Source organism: Nycticebus coucang, chromosome 4 (assembly GCF_027406575.1).
Source record: "Nycticebus coucang isolate mNycCou1 chromosome 4, mNycCou1.pri, whole genome shotgun sequence".
NCBI classification, from domain to species: domain Eukaryota; kingdom Metazoa; phylum Chordata; class Mammalia; order Primates; family Lorisidae; genus Nycticebus; species Nycticebus coucang.
This window is the reverse complement of record NC_069783.1, coordinates 8,175,473-8,198,739: the sequence shown is the minus strand read 5'-3', so window position 1 is coordinate 8,198,739 and position 23,267 is coordinate 8,175,473. Positions and strand designations below refer to the sequence as shown.

Below are 23,267 nucleotides of genomic sequence, written 5' to 3'. Positions count from 1 at the left end.
ATTTCATTTAACCCTCAAAACCATTCAGCTAGTAGGTGATGTTCTTTCCATTGTCGAAGAGTATTGAGGTCCAGAGATCAAGGGTAAGGTCAATGAGTAAGTGGTAGAGGTAGGATTTAAGCCAAGTTGTCAATCTCCAAAGCCCGTATCCTTTTCCTTCTATTATATTACGTTACTAAAGCTTTCGTTCTTTTTTTTTTACTCCTGGAGCAACCAAAATGATTAATTTGTATCAGAGCTGAATTTACCTAAGTGAAGTCACTTGTTACTTGGTGATAGTAAATAAGAAGATTCTGTATTTATTTATGTATTTATTTATTTTTGAGGCAGAGTCTCGTTTTGTTGCTGCTGGTAGAGTGCGGTGGCATTATAGCTCATAGCAACCTCAGACTCTCGGACTCAAGCAATTCTCTTGCTTCAGCCTCTTGAGTAGCTGGGACTACAGGTGCCAGCCACAACACCTGGCTATTTTTAGAGACGGGGGTCTTTAGAATAAGAGCACTTCTTAATTACAAAAAAGAGGAAATGCAACTTGCAAGGTAAATTCTAAACTTTTTTTTTTCATAAAATCAATTTAACTCATTACACAATCTCTTCACCATTACCAAGCCTTTTCAACCTCTGATAGTCACATCCAAATTTAATGTAAAGATCTCGGTTTCAATTATTTTGCCTTGCCTTCCACTGCGATTTAAAAACAGAATCTTCTGGGCCAGGCCCTGTAGCTCACACCTCTAATCCCAGCATCTGGGAGGCGAAGGCAGGTGGATTACCTGAGCTCACAGGTTCGAGACTATCCTGAGCCAGAGCAAGACCTTGTCTCTTAAAAAAAGTAGCTGGGCATTGTGGAGAGCGTCTGTAGTCGCAGCTACTTGGGAGTCTGATGCAAGAGAATCGCTTGAGCCCAAGAGTTTGAGGTTGCTGTGAGCTTTGATGCCCTGGCACTCTACCAAGGTGAAAGAGTGAGACTCTGTCGCAAAAAATATATAAATTATGTAAAAGTTTCAGATACTGTTTTGGTACTTTTTTGATAATGTTATCAGAATTTATTGTTTCTCCTGAAAGCAAAATATCTTAAATTTTATTTAAGGAGGGATAGGACTGATAAACAAATGAAAGTGATACAGCCAGCTAGCTAGTCCATTAAAAATGGATAGGAAAATGTTAATTTGGACTGCTGGTTAGCACTAATCTGTAGTTACTATAAATCTTTAAACTGAGAGTAAGAAAGGTAAATGAAGATGTTCAAGAATTCTTAAGCAATTTCATGTGATTTGGGGGAGAAAGAAAAAGAAATTTTGACTGTCATCTTATTTTAAGGTTTTTTTTATAGTTCAAAAGTTATGAGAATGGAAAATAAAAAAACATGAATTTTAACATCGCTTTTTTTATTTTTAAAGACCCTAATAGTCTTTTGTTTTTTATAGTTCAGTCCTGAAATAAGAACAGATTCTTTACAGATTCTTAATGTAGAAAATGAAAAATGCTATTCTGGTGATTTTTCTGGAAAGAACATTAATTCAAAGTAATATTGCAACTCATAAAGAGGTTTAAAACTAAGTATCAGTAATAAAGCATTTATAATAGGGATGTTTTTCCTTTCAAAGTACTCAACATAACTGAAGGGGAAGATATCATAACTGAGAATGTGTGGGAATTTGCATTTTAGGATAGCTAGAGAAAATGTTCCAGGGTTTTATGAAATAACATTGTATTGTGTCTCTTTCCTTCTGACTATTAAAAAACCACAAGCAAACTAAAATTACCTTGTTATGCTCAAAAAGTTAAAAATATTTGTTGTCATGGAGATAGGCCCAGTCTAGATTTCTTCCTGGCAGTTTAAAAACTTACACAAACCAGTGGGGGAAGTAACAAGTCATCATATTTTCAAACCACAGCTGACAAAGTTTGTTCCTGTAGTGAGATGAATAGCATATTGTTCTTTGTCTTTGGTGTTCATGGGCACATTGAAGGGGCTCTGTAAATAATAATTGAGAAAATCTTGCTCATTCCCAGTTTTTATTTCAGAACTGAAACTTGTAGAAAACAACTAAAGAACTGGAGTGCAGATTTCAATGTCTGTCTTGGATACTTTGTATTTATATCCTTAAGAGTAATCATGGATTAATTTTTTTCATGATACATTTTTCTAAGGGGGAAAATTATGAGGGCTTTTAAATTTAGATAACAGCATTTATTAATTTTGCAAAGCAATAAGAATTTTCTCTTTATTTTAACCAGCTTGATTACCAGAGGCAGCACAGTATAGAGTTTTGAAATAAACCAAGTTCATTTTCCAGTTCTACTATTTACTAATTGTACAACCTTGAGCGTTGATTAACCTCCAACTCTCAATTTTCACTGTGTGAAGTGCAAATAATGTATACAGGGTACCTACCAACGAGTAAGTGTTCAGCGTAATACAGTAATACTAGTCTTCAATGAATTTTTGAGATAAACCCAACTCCAACTTAAATTACCCAGATGTGTGTTCCCTAATTCTTCAGAGTTTTGCAGAAAAGATGAATGCGAAAATTCTTTGAATCTTTTTTCCTCCAAGAAGAGTTTATTCTGGTCTGCCAAGTTTTACAGCTAAACAGATTAGTCAATTTGTCTTTACAGGAGATATATTGCTCTAAATAAAACATTAGTTATAACTTACATTAGTATTTTATTAATGTCACCTTTTCTGACTTTTAAAGAAAGTTTAAGTAAATGAAAATCAGGCCTTTATTTTATGTGCTTAGAGTAAAATATGAATGCATTCTTTCTTCAGGCATTTTAAATTATACCTGACATCAAGTACTGAACGTTTTTCACAAAATTTCAAAGTTGTGGTGGTGGATGGTAAAGATGAAAGCGAGTACACTGTAAAATGGCAGGACTTCTTCACTGGACACGTGGTTGGTTAGTACGGGGTTCATCTGTTCTTGGGTCTAGCTAGAGCATTAGGTCTCCAAATTTAACTTGATTGCATGTTCTTTTTGGGGTGGCGTTGGATGTCATAGAAGTGCTTTGCCTATTTGGAAGCAGAGACATTTTAATAAGAAGTAGGTACTTTTTAACATGTCAGGCTAGCTGGCTGGTTTGATGATTAAAATTAATTTTCTCACAAGTGATATTTTAACCTTGTTTTGTCTTCAGCAAGGACTGGAGGCTTCCTTTATGAAATTTTAGAGAAGCTAGGAGATAAAATTATTTACTTTATGATCCTTTTATGTTTTTATTTAAGAAAATATATTAAGCAAACAATTGTAGTTTTTTGACCTTTTTTTGCAGTAAGAAAAAAGAAGTGGCATTGAAATCCTCAAGTAGTACAGTTTAAAGCCTGTGTATTTCAAATCATGCTTTCTGCCTTCTCTTAGTTCTTCCTTACCTAGAAGTAGATAAAGTTCTTCTAGAAGAAAATCTACAGTTTTGTTTTTTTTTTGGGGGGGGGGTGGGGATCGGTAAAGGGATAGGTTTTAAATGAGTAGACCTGAGACTACTTCTTAGGAAAGGCAAGAATTATCTAGCTTATTTCTGGGGCCTTTGTTTCTTGGTTGCAGAGCTCTGCCAGTACCTAGGCAAATTCCACTCTAATGAAAGGTTTGGTTGATTTTTATAGACGGTAGTGTATAGTTTCTTACTTGATAGAAATATTTTTTTAATACTAAATTTTTTTTTTTCTTTTAAGGTGAGCCTGACTCTAGAGTTCTAGCCCATATAGGAGATGATGATGTTACAGTAAGAATCAACACAGATGGGGGAGAATATAACATAGAGGTAAATCTACATGTGTATTTTCTTTTCAGTAGCTTATATCTCTAATTTTATAAAGCTTCTTAGTTGTTTTAAGATGGCAAAGGTGAAAAGATCTTTTTCTCTTTGTATTTAAATCTTTTTTTTTTTAACCTGGAAAGTAGATTTTTTTTTAAAGATTTTTTTTTTTCACATCTCTAAGAAGCTCCTGTATTTCTATGTATCATAATTGTAAGAGTCACGGGTGGATTAGATATTAGGAAAGCAAAAATTCTTTTCCTCCTGAATCATTTAAAATTTTTTTTCTCAAGTAAATCTGTAAGCGTAAACATTCTCAAAGAGGAAGTTTTATTTCTCTGCCAGATACCCTGGAAATGCTACATCGATAAACAGTAGTGGTTAACAATCTGAGAAATTAAGCAGAAACTGTAGGAACTTGGATTCTAGTCACTCAGGACCTACTCAAGTAGTAATCAAGGCCAAAGTAGCCATTCGTGTAAGATGCGTATCCATCTGTCAGATCCTAGTCTAGAAAACAAAACATTTGCCACATATTTGTAAAGTTGATTGTGTGTTTCTTGGAAAATGAGAATACTCTGAGTACGAGTGATAATATCATCAAAACAGAGCATCTGTGGGAAAACTGTGAATAAAGTTGGTCAAAATGAAATTTTTAGGTGTATTTGAATGCTGTTTTAGGGGTAAGACAGTGCTATAAATATTACACATTTTAATAACATTTAATAAAATTGACACTAGTCTTTTACCTATCACTTTTATCTAGAGTAGACAATTGCCCACCACTACACATTTAATAACATCGACACTAGTCTTTTATCTATCACTTTGAAAAGGAAATCTGTGGCCTTGCAGTGTGTTAATGGTTTGATAATGTTTAAACTATTAATGGCAATGTTTGGGGAATCTAGCCTATCAGAGCTAGAAATTTCGTACAAAGTAAAGGGGCTAATATTATAAATATATTCATTCTAGAATAGGCAGGTGGGCCCGTAGCTCAGTTGGCAGGGTGCCGGCCACATACACTCAGGATGGCAGGTTCGAACCTGACCCAGGACAGCTAAAAAAAAAAAAAAAGAAAGAAAGAAAAACTGAGGCAAGAGGAACCCTTGAGCCCAAGAGTTGGAGGTTGCTGTGAGCGATGACACCACAGCACTCTACCCAGGGTGACAGCTTGAGACTCTGCCTCAAAAAAAAAAAAAAATAGGCAAGTAAATCACTTGAGTGCCTTAAACTGGTTTGTTTTTTCAAATCAATTTATTTCTTAAAAATAACTTTATTTTAAAAATACATGCTCCTTGCAAAATTCAGAAAATAGATTAGTTGTTCTTGGACTGTTACACAGTTATGCGGACTGTTTTTTCCTACAGAATTAGAACCACATAATATAAATGGTTTGTCTTTACACATTTTTTATTTAACAGTATAATTGTGAACATCTTTTCATGTTAATATAGATCTAAAGTTGGGTTTTTAGTGAAGCCTGCCTGTTAGCCCATTGGAATATTGTGCCAATTATTTAGTTGATTATTTAATTGATGCTCAATTGTTTTCTTTCAATTTTTGAAATAAAATATGCTGTAATGAACAGGCTTAGGCACACCTTTTGGGGCATGTATTTAGTAGGAATAGTGTGGGTGATAGGTAATAGTCAGGAAAGTTAAAGTAGGAAACTGTAGGAAGCTGTAGGCTGTGCCAGGGCTTTGTAGGAACTCTCACATCTCAGTAGCTTAACAAAACAAAGGTTTATTTCTCATTCCTTCAGGCTGGGTGTGGGCTTGGTACTCCTCCTTCACCTAGCTAGTGGCTTTGACTTTTGGACACATGTTCTCTGCAGCTGCCACAGAAGGGAAGACGGAGCTAGAGAATCACACAGGATGTTGTTAAGGGCCAGGCTTGGAGGTGGCCTTCCATTTCTGTTCTAGAATGCTTTCTCTCTGACCTACCACAAAGGAGGCTAGGAAAGAGTGGTCTTTTGAGCCCAGAAAGAGAAAACAGTGTGGTAATGCACACAGCATTATTTCTGCCACAGTCCACGTATCTGCTTATTTCCTTAGAACAGACTACTAATTGTTAATTCAAAATATCTGCATTTAGGATTCAAGTTCACTGAGACTCCTCATTTTTTCAGATATATTTTTTTTTTTTTTGTAGAGACAGAGTCTCATTGTGCCGCCCTCGGTAGAGTGCCGTGGCGTCACACGGCTCACAGCAACCTCTAATTCTTGGGCTTACGCGATTCTCTTGCCTCAGCCTCCTAAGTAGCTGGGACTACAGGCGCCTGCCACAACGCCCGGCTATTTTTTTTTTTTTTTTTTTGTAGAGGCAGAGTTTTACTTTATTGCCCTCGGTAGAGTGCCGTGGCATCACACAGCTCACAGCAACCTCCAACTCCTGGGCTTAGGCAATTCTCTTGCCTCAGCCTCCCGAGTAGCTGGGACTACAGGCGCCTGCCACAACGCCCGGCTATTTTTTTTGTTGTTGCAGTTTTGGCCGGGGCTGGGTTTGAACCCGCCACCCTCGGCATATGGGTCCGGCACCCTGCTCACTGAGCCACAGGCGCCACCCAATGCCCGCTTTTTTTTTGTTGTTGCAGTTTGGCCGGGGCTGGGTTTGAACCTGCCACCCTCGGCGTATGGGGCCGGCGCCCTACTCACTGAGCCACAGGCACTGCCCGTTTTTTCAGATATTTCTATTTAAAGGATTAGGAATTCTGTTTCCATCTATACTTTGTTCTACTAAGTAAAAAATGAGCATAATTAATATGTCACTGTTAGGTGGTTACTTAAAAGTAAACTCATCAGATTCTTTTGTAAGAGACTAATAGTAATAATATATTTTTATTAGATGGGGTCTCGCTCTGTTGCTCAGGTTGGGCTCAGGCAATCTTCTCACCCTGAGTAGACAAGTGCCCACCACACCTGTCTAATTAAAAAAATATTTTTTAGGGATGTTTTAGGGGTAAGACAGAGTGCTATAAATACTACACATTTTAATAACATTTAATAACATCGACACTAGTCTTTTATCTATCACTTTGAAAGTGATGGGCACTTTCGAAGGCCCGTTAAGGCTGGTCTTGAATTCCGGGCCTCAAATGATCTTCCCACTTTAGCCTCCTGAGTAGTAATAATAATTTTTAATTGAAAAAGTAGTTTATTACTTAGAATGGTGATTTTCATATTATTTATTTTATAGTCCTTATTTGTGTTTACTTTGATGTAAAAATCCTTGTTCATCTGAATTAAAATCTTATGCATAACTGGGCAGAAAAAATGTTTATATTTTATTTTTAAGACATCATCATTAAATATCTTAAGCCATCACCGATTAAGACTAGATTAAATTTGAATCATGAAAATAATTTTTTTCTCTCCAACTTTTTGTTGAGAAAATGTTCAAATCTACAGAAAGGTTTAAAAAAATATCCTGTAACTGTTAACCACGTGGTACTGTAATGTCATGCTTGCTTCCTCTCCTCCTTTTTAGGTTCCCCCCATCCTCAATTCAGGATGCAGTCAAGGTTCCTTCCTTTTTATTTAGGTTATTTATCAGATGATTTTTTTTTCTAGCAACTTACAAATTAGTAATGGTGGTAATAAGATTAGCTTTTATTATTAACATCTACCTTTTTTTGAAATCCTAACATATAACTAGATTTATAATCTTATATAATCTTCAAATTAAGTGTTATCACTCCTTTACCTAATGAGAGAAATTATGCTCAGGTTAAGTTACTTATCCTAAGGTAAATAGTGAGGTATGCTTGCGGTTTGAACTTAGGTAGGTCTCTCTGATCCCAGAGCCTGCTGTCCTTTTCTGTACTAGACTGGGCTATACTAGGAAACAATCAGTGTGAATTTAGAAATGTTTGATCCAAAAGAAAAATTTTTCTCTTCTATTCATAGGCCAAATAAGCTTTACTAAATGTAGAAGATTCTTTTTTTTGTTTGTTTGTTTGTTTTTTTTTTTTTTGGCCGGGGCTAGGTTTGAACCCACCACCTCTGGCATATGGGACTGGCGCCCTACTCCTTGAGCCACAGGCACCACCCAAAACGTAGAAGATTCTTACAGGCCCAGGAGTTGGATTAGTTAATTTTTTTTTAAGACAGAGCCTCAAGCTGTCACCCTTGGTAGAGTGCTGTGATGTCCCAGCTCACAGCAACCTCCAACTCCTGGGCTCAAGCGATTCTCCTGCCTCCGCCTCCCAAGTAGCTGGGACTACAGGTGCCCACCACAACGCCCGGCAGTTTTTTTTTTTTGGTTGCCGTTGTTTGACAGGCTTGGGCTGGATTTGAACCTGCCAGCTTTGGTGTATGTGGCTGGCATCTTAGGTGCTTGAGCTACAAGTGCTCAGCCCGTATTAGTTAATTTTTGAGGTCTCTGCCAGCCCTGAGATTCTGTAACCATTCTTTCTTCCTTTTTTTTTTTTCAGTTTTTGGCCAGGGCTGGGCTTGAACCCGCCACCTCTGGCATATGGGACTGGCGCCCTACCCCTTTGAGCCACAGGTGCCGCCCTGTTTTTTTTTTTTTTTTTGAGACAGAGTCTCACTTTGTCCCCCTCAGTAGAGTGCTGTGGTGTCACAGCTCATAGCAACCTCAAACTCTTGGACTTAAGCAATCCTTTTGCCTAAGCCTCCCAAGTAGCTGAGACTACAGGCACCTGCCACCAATGCCCGGCTACCATTATTTCTTAAATCTACCTCATATATGAATTACAAAAAAAGGGGTGTGTGTATGTATTTAACTGCTTTATAAAGATATCATTCATATATTACATTCTTCACCCATTTAATGTATACAGTTTTGTAGTTTTTAGTATGTGTATATGTGTAGAGTTATGCAAAGGCCACAACAAGTTTAGAACATTTTTATGATCCCCCAAAGAAACTCTGTACCCTGCCGTCTTTTCTCCCTTTCTCCCTAACTCCTATAGCCCTAGCAATAGGACAGACACTAATCTGTCCCTTTAGGTTTGCCTATTTTGGCCATTTCATATAATAAATTGAGTCATATAATATGTAGACTTTTGTATGTCACTTATTTTACTTAGATTAATAGGGTGACAAAAAATTTATACATCTGTTAAAGGAAAAAACTATATTAAAATTGTAATAATCAAATCATGTTTGACTTCTGCAGTTATAAGAAACACAAGAAAGGCTGGGCGCGGTGGCTCACGCCTATAATCCTAGCACTCCGGGAGTCTGAGCTGGGTGGATTGTCTGAGCTCACAGCTTTGAGACCAGCATGAGCCAGAGTAGCTGGACATTGTGGCAGGCGCCTATAGTCCCAGCCACTTGGGAGGCTGAGGCAAGAGAAACACTTGAGCCAGAATGAAACCTTGTCTGTAAAAATAGTCGGGTGGCTCGGCGCTTGTAGCTCAGTGAGTAGGGCGCTGGCCACATACACCAAGGCTGGCCGGTTCAAGCCCAGCCTGGGCTTGAACAACAATGACAACAATGACAGCTGCAACAACAACAAAAAGTCAGGCGTGTGGCGGGTGCCTATAGTCCCAGCTACTGAGGGCCTCTAAAAGATTTCATACCTGTGCAAAGAAGTAGTACTTTTTTCATATACAACATACTGAGGGAGGCTGAAGCAAGAGAATTGCTTAAGCCCAAGAGTTTGAGGTTGCTGTGGGCTGTGACGCCACAGCACTCTACCAAGGGTGACATAGCGAGACTCTGTCTCAAAAAAAAAAGAAAGAAAAGAAATACAAGATAAGAAACATTAATGATATATATTACAATTTAATTTTAGGTACAAGTCCGCGCACCCTGGCTCATGACTGTAATTCCAGCACTTGGGAGGCCGAGGAGGGTGGGTTTCCTGAGCTCATGGGTTTGAGATCAGCTTGAGCCAGAGCGAGACCTTGTTTCTAAAAATAGCCAGGTGTTGTGGTGGGTGCCTGTAGTCCCAGCTACTCAGGAGGCTGAGGCAAGAGAATCATTTAAGCCCAAGAGTTTGACGTTGCTGTGAGCTATGATGCCATGGCATTCTACTAAGGGTAACAAAGTGAGACTCTGTCTTAAAATAAAAAAAAATAATTTTAGGTACAGTTTTTTCCTTTCTTAAACTGTATACATTTTTTGACACACCCTATATTTTCAGGGTTCACCTATGTTGTAGCATGTATTCATACTTCTTTTATCTTTTATTACTGAATGGTGTTCCATTGTATGGATAGATCACATTTTGTTTATTCATTCCTCTGTTGATGGACGTTTGTACTGTTTTTACTTTTTGGTATTGCTGACAATGCTGCTGTGAATATTGTGAATAGGTTTTCATATAGGCATGTGTTTTCATTTCTTTGGGTATATAGGAGGAGCAAAATTGCTGGGTCAAATGGTTCTCTATTTTTAACTTTTGAAGACCTGCCAGACTAAAGTGACTGCACCATTTTGCATTTTTATCACATATATGAGAGTTCTGGATTCTTCCACATGCTCAGGAGTTACGAGAGGGTCTTTGATTATAGCCATCATGGAGAGTATGAAGTGGTGTCTCATTGTGGTTTTGATTTGCATTTCCCTGACAGAGATAATATAAATAACTTTTTTGTACATTCCTTATGAGCTGCTTGGTTCTGATGAAACAAGTGTTTTTAAAGAGAAAAACTTTGTTTTGTAAAAACAGAAACATCTTTTTGACTTGTGTAACCATTGGAATATGTTAGTCGTGATTTACTCTGTCCTTGCAACATTATAAATGCAGATTTAAAAACAAACTTTGGCTGAAACCATTAATTTTCAGGCATATTGTTGCAAGTTTTGAATGTTCTTTCTTGAAAGTATAGTAGAACCTCTGTAAGTTGACTACTTAAGGGACTGTAACAAACTGTTCTACATACGGAGGTGGTCAACATAAGGAACTAGGCCTGTTGTATTATTATATACATGTGGTATATGTCCAGTCTATGAAAATTAGGTCAGCTTAAGGAAGTAGTCAATGCAGGGAGGTGGTCAGCTGTTGAGGTTCTATTGTATATATTTATTCTTCCTGTGCATAAAACTTAACATAGCAAAAAGGTGTCAGACACTTGAATTTTAAGGAAACCATAATGAAAATGCCACATGAACAGAAAGTTTTTCTGACTTTCATAGCTATATCACCATCACCTATAACAGTGCTAGTGTACAGTAGGCATTAGATAATATTTTTGTATGAATGAATGGAAAAGGATATGCATTTTCTCTTTTGGAGCCTCTAAAAGATTTTATAACCTGTGCAAAGTAGTAGTGCTTTTTTCATATACAACTGGATATATTTACTCTGATGTTTTTATTTTCCAACATAGAAACTCCATATGCTAAAAAATAGAATGATTTATTTTATATACAGTGCTATTCAATTACTTAACTTAGAAATGAATGTTACGTAAGAAGCAACAAAGAATGTTGGAAGAATTTAGTGTTTAGGAATTCCTAATTTTTGATCTCAGTCATATGTATTTTCTGTCTTAGCCACTTTGGAGATTTATTAATGATACCAAAGACAAAAGGATGTTAGTTTATAAGTCTGAAGATATCAAGAATGTTTCACGTTTGGAGTCTCCAAAAGTGTGTGGTTACTTAAAAGTGGATAATGAAGAGTTGATTCCAAAAGGCCTAGTAGACAGAGAGCCCCCTAAAGGTAAGACTTAAAATATATTTCAAATAAGAAACAAGCATATTCCAATTGTCTCCAGTAGGGTGGCTGTTAATTGATTTAAAAATAACATGATTGTCAAGTAACTTTAGTTTTTAGCTTGAAAATAGAGTTTTGTCCCAGAAATTCTAATTCTTTTGTCTCTTGTGTGAGAGTTGAAAACACTAGCAGTTGATGAGAACAGTAAAGATTGGACTTCAAAGACAATTGGGGAAAAGGGAATATAATAATACTGTTGAAAGATAATCTTTAGTGTTTATAAGAAACAAGTTGGTAGGGCGGCGCCTGGAGCTCAGTGGGTAGGGCGCCGGCCCCATATACCGAGGGTGGTGGGTTCAAACCCGGCCCTGGCCAAACTGCAACAAAAAAATAGCCAGGCGTTGTGGCAGGCGCCTGTAGTCCCCAGCTACTTAGGAGGCTGAGGCAAGAGAATCGCCTAAGCCCAGGAGTTGGAGGTTGTTGCGAGCTGTGTGACACCATAGCACTCTACCGAGGGCAATAAAGTGAGACTCTGTCTCTGCAAACAAAAAAAAAAAAAAAAAAAGAAAAAAAATATAAGTTGGTAGCAAGAAAGATCTATATACTGTTCAGGATGCAAGAAACTTGTCAGTTTGGGGATAGGTTTATTTAGGTCATTTATTTATTGAACAGAACTGGAGTGTATGATAGTTAGGGTCATTTACAAAACATAAACATTTTGAAGAGGTGTTCTATTGTCCTTATTTTTGAAGTCCTTAGAAAATATTGCTGGCATTTTAATATAAAAGAATCTTAATTTGATTAGAAAGATGTCCTCCCTCCCCCATTTTTTTTTTTTTTTTTGAGACAGATTTCTTTCTGGCACCTGGGCTAGAGTGCTGTGTCCTTAGCCTAGCTCATAGCAACTTCAAACTCCTGGGCTCAGACAATCCTCCTGCCTCAGCCTCCCAAGTAGCTGGGAACGTACCACCACTCCCAGCTAGTTTTTTTGTTTTTTGTAGAGACGGAGTCTTTCTTTGCTCAGACTGGTCTCTAGTGCTCCTCCCACCTTGACCTCCCAGAGTGGTAGGATTATAGGCATGAGCCACTGAACCTGGCTGAAAGATGTCCTATTAATACAAACTGATTTTTAATGTGTGATTATGTTGACATTTGTACTGTTACTTTGGTTAGTTCATAAACTTCTTCTAAAAGAAAATGACTGATGGCTTCATAGCCCATCAATAGGTGAATGTTTTACTCTGTTAAGCACTTCTTAAAGTATTCGTATTTTAAAAAGTAAGGAGTCACTTAATTGTTTTTTTTTTTGAGACAGAGTCTCACTTTATCACCATTGGTAGAGTGATATGGTGTCATAGCTCACAGGAACCTCCAACTCTTGGGCTCAGGTGATTCTCTTGCCTGAGCTTCCCAACTAGCTGGGACTATAGGCGCCCACCACAACATCTGGCTATTTTTAGAGATGGGGTCTCACTCTGCTTAGTACTGGTCTCAAACTCTCAAACTTGTAAGCTCAGGCAATCTACCTGCTTTGGCCTCCCAGTGTGCTAGGATTACAGGTGTGGGCCACTGTGCCTAGCCTTAATTATTATTGTCATTATTATTATTATTATTATTGTTTTGTTTTCTGAGACAGAGTCTCACTTTGGCACGCTGAGTGGAGTGCTGTGGCGTTACAGCTCACAGCAACTTCAAACTCTTGGGCTTAAGCGATTCTTCTGCCTCAGCTGGGGCAATAGCTGGGACTACAGGTGCCCTTTACAATGCCTGGCTATTTTTTTCTTGTCATTGTCATTGTTATTTGGCAGGCCTGGGCCATTTCGAACCTGCCAGCCCCAGTGTATATGGCCAATGCCCTAACCACTGAGATACGGGTGCTGATCCCCTTAATTATTTTTTTGAGACAGAGTCTTGCTCTGGCACTTGACATAGAGTGCAGTGGGATGTTGTCATAGCTTACTCCTGGGCTTAAGCAATTCTTCTGCCTCATCCTCCTGAGTAGCTGGGACTATAGGTGTGCACTATTACACCCAGCTAATTTTTCTATTTTTTGTAGATATGGAGGGGGTCTCACTTTTGCTCAGGTTCATCCTGGCTTCAAGCACTTCTCCTGCCTCAGCTTCCCAAGAGTGCTAGGATTATGGGCATGAGCTACCATGCCCAGCTGAATTCTATAAGTTTATTTTTTATTTATTTATTTTTTTAATTGACTGTATGTCATAATTTTTTTATTTTTTTGCAGTTTTTGGCCAGGGCTGGGTTTGAACCCATCACCTCCAGCATATGGGGCCAGTGCCCTACTCCTTTGAGCCACAGGCACTGCCCAGTTTATTTTTTAGTTTTATTTATAATAGATATATATGTATATATCTTTTTTTTTTTTTTTTTTGTAGAGACAGAGTCTGACTTTATGGCCCTCGGTAGAGTGCTGTGGCATCACACAGCTCACAGCAACCTCCAGCTCCTGGGCTTAAGCGATTCTCTTGCCTTAGCCTCCCGAGCAGCTGGGACTACAGGCGCCCGCCACAGCACCCAGCTATTTTTTTGTTGCAGTTTGGCCGGGGCTGGGTTTGAACCCGCCACCCTCGGCATATAGGACCGGCGCCCTACTCACTGAGCCACAGGTGCCGCCCTGTATATATCTTTTAATACAACCGCACCTGCCCTACTGCCTGACCACACTGATTGAATTCTAGGATTTTTTTTTTTTTTTTTTTTTTTTTGAGACAGAGTCTCACTTTGTTCTCTTGGTAGAGTATTGTGGGCCATAGTTCACAGCAACCTCAAACTCTTTGTCCCTAGCGATTCTCTTGGCTCAGGCGCCTGCCACAATGCCCTGCTATGTCTGGTTCAGGCTGGTCTCAAACTTTCAACTCAAGCAATCCACCTGCCTCGGCTTCCCAGAGTGCCAGGATTATAGGCATGAGCCACTGGGCCTGGCATGAATTCTAGAATTTTTAAACCACATATTTATTACTTTTTATTTTCCTGTCTTTCTCTAAATTGTTTTTTGTTGTTAAGGATATTAAGCTCAAATAATGTTTGTTTCAAATATATACTAGATTTAAATAAAGCATTACTATAAAAAACTCCTTGTTTTGATGAATTTTGATTTAATAGTGCATACAAATTCATATTAGAGCTTGTTCATCGGGTGAAGAGAAGAGCTGATCCAAATCCCATGAAGAACACATGTAAATTGTTGGTGGTGGCAGATCATCGCTTTTATAAATACATGGGCAGAGGGGAAGAGAGTACAACTACAAATTACTTAGTAAGTATTTGATGTTCCAGAAAGTGGGCAAAAAATTCATGTGGGTGGGTAAATTCTATTTAAGAGGAGACTGTGATACTTTGAAACTTAATGAAACCAGATTTGTTCCAGATGCTCTGTTGTTGCCCTAGAATATTGAGTGCTTTTCTCTGAAGCTTTTATATTACTATGTGGAAATTATAGTTTTAAGTGTATGAAAATCTATTTTACCTTTGAACAGATATTTTCTGTGCATTAAAATTTTTATGCATACTAGATTTGGGGAAAGGTTATAATATAGTCCTTTTTTATGGAGATGAACTCTTTAAAATCATCACTGCTGTAATGGCAGTGAACCTGTAATGTCACATGTATGGATATATGCTCTACAGTAAAAAAAAAAATCAGTATTTGTAAAACCTGTGTGTACTGTTTTGCTTATATGTGTATGTGTTTAAGAGAAGAAGGTCAGTTTTGTTCATGTAGTAAAGACTTAAGCATTGGACTTTAACTGTGTGAAGTATGTGGGACTTTCATGGTCATAATTAAATCTAGGGCAGAGATACAAAGGAATGATTTAAGAAGTGTTGATACTGGCTCAGTGCCAGTAGCTCAGTGGCTAGGGCACCAGCCACATACACCAGGGCTGGTGGGTTCAAACTTAGCTGGGCCTGCTAAACAACAGCGACAACTACAACAAAAAAATAGCTGGGCATTGTGGCAGGTGCCTGTATCCCAGCTAGTTGGGAGGCTAAGGCAAGAGAATCGCTTAAACCTAAGAGTTTGAGGTTGCTGTGAGCTGTGACGCTACAGCACTCTATCAAAGGTGACAAAGTGAAACTCTGTCTCAAAAGAGAAAAGAGAAAAAAAAAAAAAGGAAATGTTGATACTGGATTTTTGAGCATTAACTATTATTTTCAAAATCAAGGGAATCATTTTTCTTTTTTTTTTTTTTTGTGAGACAGAGTCTCAGGCTGTCATCCTGGGTAGACTGCTGTGGCTTCATAGCTCACGGCAACCTCAAACTCTTGGGCTTAAGCAATTCTCTTGCCTCAGCCTCCCAAGTAGCCAGGACTACAGGTGCCTGCCACAGTGCCCAGCTATTTTTGTTGCAGGTGTCATTGTTGTTTTAGCTGGCCTGGGCTGGGTTTGAACCCACCAGCCTCTGTGTATGTGGGGGGTGCCCTACTGACTGAGCTACCGGTGCCGCCAAGGGGGATCATTTTTCATTGACATTTTTTGCTAGTATGATCTCATTTGTTGTGGTAACTTGGCACTGATCAAAATGTTGAGGGAATAAAAGAGAATGCGTCTATTCATAAACTAAGAGCCTCGTGCTGTGAAGATGTCTTTCTCATTGCCTTGCCTTTCCCATTCTCTCCGTTTTATTCATACCCTCCCTCGTGCTTCTTTTCAGTCCCTTCTATGTCAAGTGAATTCATTATGAAGATAGCAGGAGTCATTGTAATTCTTGTTTCTAAGTAAGGAGTCTTTCTGGGATAAAGCTTCTCTTAAATCTTTTTATTTTTTTTAAGGGGCTCCTCATAGTTTACTTCTTTTTTCATTACACTACAAATATTAATATAATGAGAGGTCTAGTCTTAAAAATTGGTTTTCTTACAATTACTTATAAGCAAAGAGTACTGTTTCACAGTTGCTGTGACAAATCTCATCAACCCAGGGTTTTTTTTGTTGTTGCAGTTTTTGGCCAGGGGCCGGGTTTGAACCCGCCACCTACTGTATATGGGGCCGGCGCCCCACTCCTTGAGCCACAGGCACTGCCCTTTTTATTTTTTTTTTAATTTTGCTTTCAATCATCTTAGTTTGAAGGTTTTTTTTTTAATTTTGTTTTTCTTTCTTAATTTTTTTTTTTTTTTTTTGGCAGTTTGAACCCACCACCTCTGGCGTATGGGGCCAGCGCCCTACCCCTTTGAGCCACAAGCGCCACCCATCTTTCTTTCTTTATTTTTTACTGAGACAAGAGTCTCACTTTGTGGCCTTCATCATAGCTCACAGCAACCTCTACCTCTTGGGCTTAAGCAATTCTCTTACCCCAGCCTCCCAAATAGCTGAGACTACAGGCGCCTGCCAGAAGGCCCGGCTTTTTTTTGGTAGAGACGGGGTCTCACTCTGGCTCAGGCTGGTCTTGAACCTCTGAGCTCAGGGCAATCCACCCGCCTCAGCCTCCCAGGGTGCTAGGATTACAGGCATGAGCCACCACGCCCGGCCCATCAACCCAGTATTTGAACAGCAGAATATTCTCTTTGAGGAAAAGATAGGAAATGAGCATTAGAGCTTCAGTCCTTCTGGGCTCCTTTTTACCCATTGTCAGTACTGAACTTATTGGGGTGAGAGTGAAGGAACAGGGTTAGCAGCTGTCGAGGAAAGTGTTTGAGAGATAGAATGAAGGTGGACTACTTCTTAGAAGGGAATACATTTGACCCTTAAACATCACTAGGCTTGAGGACATTGACACCTCTGTGCAGTCAAAAATCCATATATAGGGCAGCGCCTGTGGCTCAGTCGGTAAGGCGCCGGCCCCATATACCGAGGGTGTCGGGTTCAAACCCGGCCCCGGCCGAACTGCAACCAAAAAATAGCTGTAGTCCCAGCTACTCGGGAGGCTGAGGCAAGAGAATCGCTTAAGCGCAGGAGTTGGAGGTTGCTGTGAGCTGTGTGATGCCACGGCACTCTACCGAGGGCCATAAAGTGAGACTCTGTCTCTACAAAAAAAAAACAAAAACCATGTATAACTTATGATTGCCCTCCAGAACTTAATTATTAGCATTCTACTGTTGACCAGAAGTCTTATCAATAAGGAAATAGTTGATTAACACTTATTTTTTGTGTTACACATTTTATATCCATATTCTCAGAATAAAGTAAGTTAGAGAAAAGCAAATACTGTTAAGAAAGTTAGGCTGGGTGTTTTTGCTCACGCCTCTAATCCTAGCACTCTGGGAGGCCACAGCAAGTGGATTGCCTGAACTCAGGAATTCTAGATTAGGCTGAGCAAGAGCGCAACCCCATCTCTAAGAAATCTAGCTGGGCGTTGTGGGGTTCACCTGTAGTCTTAGCTACTTGGGAGGCTAAGGCAAGAGAATCTTTTGAGCCCACAGGTTTGAGGTTGCTGTGAACTATGACGCTACGGCACTCTACCAGGGCAAGAAAGTGAGACTCCGTCTCAAAAAAAAAAAAAAAAGTAATAAGGAAAAGGCTGGGCAGGATGACTCATGCTTGTAATCCCAGCACTCTGGAAGGCTGAGGTAGGAGGATCAGTTGAGTTTAGGAGTTCAAGACCAGCCTGAGGAAAAGCAAGTCACTTGTATTCAAAACTCTATCTCAAAAAAAAGAAAAAGTCGTAAGGAAGAGAAAATAATATTTACTATTCATTATGAAAGTGGATCATTATAAAAGTCTTTATCCTTGTTTTTACGTTGAGTAGGCTCAGGCAGAAGAGGAAGGGTTGGGCTTGCTGTCTTGGGGTGGCAGAGGTAGAAGAAAATACACGTAAGTGGACTCATGCAGTTCAAACCAATGTTGTTCAAGTGTCACTTGTATTTTAGATAAATTGATTGATTTTTAAATTTTATTTTTTATAGTTGACTGGAATGACATTTTAAAAAAGGCTTTTACTTATTGTTTTGGTTCCATATGCTGTAGATCACCTGAAATTTGGGGTAAAGTATGTACATTTTAAGGATAGTAAACTCAAACAACATTTGTTTCAAAATATATAGATTTAAAACATTACTATAAAAAACTTGTTTGATGAATAAGGTAACAATGCTAAGTTTGAGGCTAACTGATAAGAATACTTTGTTAGAGATGTCAATGATAAAGAGTAATAATTTAATACCTACTTTTTGTAATAGTAGAACTTTCACCATGGCATTTTCCTTAAGCTAAATTTTTATTCCTGCAGATATTATGTTATATTGCAAAGAGTGATAAAGAGCTATTTCATGTCTTTTTTTTTTACACACACAGATAGAGCTGATTGATAGAGTTGATGACATCTATCGGAACACTTCATGGGACAATGCGGGTTTTAAAGGCTATGGAATACAGATAGAGCAGGTATTTATCAATAGATACGGCTTGTATTGCTCAGTTATGTGAGGTTAATATTTGTCACTTGTACTCAAAACCCAAAAACTTTATCTTGAACATTAATTATAAATAAATATTCTGAAATTCCAACTATTTTTTTCTGATAAGTTGTGCAATAATTTTGAGATTATTAATTCTACATTTTTGTTCTTAGGCTCATCTTAGGCGGAAAGTCTTTTAATGCCACCATGCTCTCTCCCTTCTCTTAATTTATGGCCCTTTCATTTCCTGTAGTTTTTTGTTTTTTCTTCTAATTATGCTTTAAGTCTTTAGTTAGAATCCTAAGAAAGTTTCCATAGAACCATTAAGGCTTTTTTCCCTAAAAATTTCCTTGTAATCTGTTCATAGAGTAAGTCCAGCAATGATATATTGATATTATCTTCATTATGTCTTATGGCGAAAGTTGTTTCAAATTGCTAAGAATAATTAAAGATTGGCTTGGTGCCTGTAGCTCAGCAGCTAGGGCACCAGCCACGTACACCGGAGCTGGCAGGTTTGAATCCAGCCCAAGCCTGCCAAACAACAATGACAACTACAACCAAAAAATAGCCAGGCGTTGTGGCAGGCGCCTGTAGTCCCAGCTACTTGGGAGGCTGAGGCAAGAGAAACACTTAAGCCTAAGAGTTTGAGGTTGCTGTGAGCTGTGGTGCCACAGCACTCTACCCAGGGTGACATAGTGAGACTCTGTCTCAAAAAAAGTAAATAAATAGGGCGGCACCTGTGGCTCAAAGGAGTAGGGCGCCAGCCCCATATGCCAGAGGTGGCGGGTTCAAACCCAGCCCCGGCCAAAAACTGAAAAAAAAAAAAATAAATAAATAAATAAAAATTAAAGATACTGTCTGACTATTGCTTTTGACAGATAGATATTTTGATATGTAAATTAAACAAATTATCTGTTTTTTCTGGGCCCTTTGTACTGAGGCATATTCTTACAGATTCTGTAGTATATAATAAAGAGTGTTTTTTAAACTTTTAAAATCATGTGCCATGCTTATAGATGTTAAACTTTGATAGTGCTTGCATAAAACTAAGAGAATTATTTTTTGTTTCTTGTTCTCTTCTACTGTTTTGCATTTTCTTTTTTAAGTTATTATTGGATAGGTAATATGTACACATGGCACAAAAATCAGTGAAAAAATAAGTCTTTGCAGACTCCATCCATTGTCAAACCAGTTCCTTTCCCCTAAGATACCACATCACCAGTTTAAACGTCTTTCCAGACATGTTGTACACATGTAAAGTGTGTGTATATATATGTCTGTATTTGACACAATGATGGTATGCTGAACTCTTTTGCACCTTGCTTTTTTCCTTTCACTTGTTTTAAGATGACTGCATCATATTTGAATTTTAGAGGACTTGTAAATAAAGTTTCTTTTTGCTTTAGGAACTTGCAAACAATTGAAGAACATAGGAATAATACAGGAGATAAAAACATAAATTTCTTTGCATCTGATAAAAGATGGATTGGGGGAGGTGGTTTAGATGTGCAGTCATGGTAGACTTTCAAGAGTATCCCAGAATTGCCCTTGAGTATGCAACATCAGAACTGTAGAGTCTGCCCCAAGTCAGCTTACCACATAGTGGCAGAGGAGATTAGCTTGTGCCCTCTCAGCAGGCAGGCAGGGAAGAGAAACATCCAGACAGTACTGAGCTGAGCGTGGCTTGCTTCTTTGTCCCAGACTCGTAAAGGCTTTGTTATTTTTTTTTTTCTTCTTGGGACATTTATTATCATTTTGTCTGAAATGCATGTACTAAGAGAAACCCCTCTTAGCAATCTTTTATTCTTGTGTGGTACACAGTGATGTACATCTTTTCATTCTTTTCCAAATCATTCACTATAATGGTAATAAGTATTTAACGCTCATGTAACCCAAGTTTTTTTTTCCAATAAGTATAGAGGATACGCAAATTTAGGAGTACATTTATAACTTTATAAATAATTCCTTAATAGCCACATTTTCTATACCATATGCTTCTCAGTTTGTCAAACATTGACTGTTAAGAGTTAAACAAATTATGAATTTTTCTTTTAAAGCATTTTTTCTAGAATGATAGTCTTTTTTTGAGCAGATAAAATAATGCAGTATTCAGAGTCTTCTCACTTTTTTTCATAGTGTTCTAAGTTTATAATCTCTTTAAGTATAGATTCGAATTCTCAAGTCTCCACATGAGGTAAAACCTGGTGAAAGGCACTATAATATGGCAAAAAGTTACCCAAATGAAGAAAAGGATGCTTGGGATGTGAAGATGTTGCTAGAGGTAAGTTACTGGTGTGGGGCTAATTAACGCTACTTTGTGATTTTTTTTTTTTAAAGTTTTTTTAAATTTTTTTTTATTTTTTATTTTTTTTGTAGAGACAGAGTCTCACTGTACTGCCCTCGGTAGAGTGCCGTGGCGTCACACGGCTCACAGCAACCTCTAACTCTTGGGCTTACGCGATTCTCTTGCCTCAGCCTCTCGAGCAGCTGGGACTACAGGCGCCTGCCACAATGCCCGGCTATTGTTTTGTTGCAGTTTTGGCCGGGGCTGGGTTTGAACCCGCCACCTTCGGCATATGGGGCCAGCACCCTACTCACTGAGCCACAGGCGCCACCCTACTTTGTGATTTTTTAATAAATGGGTTCTGTCTACATTAACGAAGAGTGTATTAGAAAAGATTATGGAAAACCAGGAGCATTCTCTGCCCTCCCGCCCCCAGCTGATCCAACAGTGACCCCATCCCCTGTAGCAGGGCAGACAGCAAATAGCAAAAAATGGTGAAAAAGAAAAATACTATAAAGCAATGCTCCTTAACCTCAGTATCTTTGAGAATCTAATGAGGCAGTGGATCTTCTCTAGAAAATAACTTGGATACCAAATATATAGAATTTTTTTCACACTGTCTTGTTAGCTTAGATCTCTTTAAAGCTTATAAGTTTATGTCCTAGCACAGTAATTATCAAACAGGCTATGAATGTATATTGGAGAGTAGAAATACAACTTGAAGATCTGAAAGTTCACTACAGGGATTTTATTTATTTATTTATTTTTGGAGACAGAGTCTTATTTTGTTGCTCTCAGTAGAGTGCTATGACGTCACAGCTGACAGCAACCTCAAACTCTTGGGCTTAAGTGATTCTCTTCCCTCAGCCTCCCAAGTAGCTGAGACTATAGGTGTCCACCACAACACCCCGCTCCCTACAGGGATTTAAAATTTTTGGATATTTATTCTGGTAATCTAAAGACAGTGAACTTACTTGTTCTCTGCTGTGTAACATATAACAGGATGCTGCCACATGATGTCTTCATTTTGTGTGTACTATTGCTTTGTTGTAAAATGACCTTCTATGTAGTAACAGTTTTTAATCTTATTTTGTTGGTATCAGTTACCCGTTGCTGTCCTACTAAATTAACTGCAAATTTAACAGCTTAGAACAATACTTTTATTTATCTCATTGTGTCTGGATTAGTCCAGGCATAGGATTCTCTAGTTAGGATCACCAGAGGCTGAAATCAAATTTTAAAAGCTTGAATGGGGCTCGGTGCCTGTAGCTCAAGCGGCCTAGGGCACCAGCCACAAACACCAGAGCTGACGGGTTCAAATCCAGCCTGGGCCTGCCAAACAACAATGGTAACTACAACCGAAAAATAGCCAGGCGTTGTGGCGGGCACCTGTAGTCCCAGCTACTGGAGAGGCTGAGGCAGGAGAATCGCTTAAGCCCAAGAGTTTGAGGTTACTGTAAACTGTAACGTCACAGCACTCTATCCAGGGCAACAGCGTGAGGCTCTGTCTCAAAAAGAAAGAAAAAAAAAAGCTTGAATGGAATTGAAGGGTATTGTCAACTCTTTATCCAGATTGAAAACCGTAATACGCAGTGTCTGTCTAATGCGCTGACATACCTTATCTAATTTGATCTGTACATCACCTTGAGAGCAGATCATTGAGGTAGCACCATTAGTCCTAAAAAGAGGATCAGCAAGTTTATAGTCGTGTGTGACTGCTGTAACAAAATACCACTGGCTGGTGGGTCAGGCTTACATGTCCTGACACATACCATTTTCTCACAGTTCTGGAGGCCAGAAGCACAAATGCTGGTAGGGTTTGTTAATTCTAGGCCTCTGTTCCTGGCAGATGCTGTCTTTCCTCGTGTCTTCACAGGGTCCTTCCTCTGTGTGTATCTGGGTCTTGATCTCCTTTATAAAGAAGTCAGTCATATTGCATTAGGGCCCACACATGTGATCTCATTTTACTTCGATTACCTCTTTAAGGGTCTTATTTCCAAATAGTTACATTCTGAGGTACTCTGAGGGATTAGGACTTCAACATATAAATTTAGGGTGGCACAATTCAGTCTATAACAGAAAGGTTAAATGACTTGTCTGTGGCTAGTTACATAATTAGTAATGGCAGAGAGATAGTATTGAGCAGCCTGATCTCCTGAGTCCCAGAACAGTGGAGCGACTGCCCCTCTCTGCCTTCTTTTTTGTTTGTTTGTTTGTTTGTTTGTTTGAGGACAGAGTCTTACTT

General features: G+C 38.6%; 1 protein-coding gene across 7 annotated transcripts in view; it reads left to right on the top strand.

Moving 5' to 3' along the window:
- The window catches only part of ADAM17 (ADAM metallopeptidase domain 17), a 77,786-nt gene that overhangs the window by 19,986 nt on the left and 34,533 nt on the right, over positions 1 to 23,267 (top strand). For 4 of the 7 annotated variants that reach the window (XM_053587857.1, XM_053587855.1, XM_053587858.1 and 1 more), the window contains 6 exons: positions 2,777 to 2,907; positions 3,677 to 3,765; positions 11,229 to 11,397; positions 14,532 to 14,665; positions 18,635 to 18,724; positions 20,906 to 21,019. In XM_053587857.1, the coding sequence (XP_053443832.1) occupies positions 2,777 to 2,907; positions 3,677 to 3,765; positions 11,229 to 11,397; positions 14,532 to 14,665; positions 18,635 to 18,724; positions 20,906 to 21,019 (727 nt within the window). Of the gene's footprint in view, positions 1 to 2,776; positions 2,908 to 3,676; positions 3,766 to 11,228; positions 11,398 to 14,511; positions 14,666 to 18,634; positions 18,725 to 20,905; positions 21,020 to 23,267 lie in introns of those variants that run through there. The other 3 variants (XM_053587859.1, XM_053587860.1, XM_053587861.1) reach the window with 3 other exon arrangements.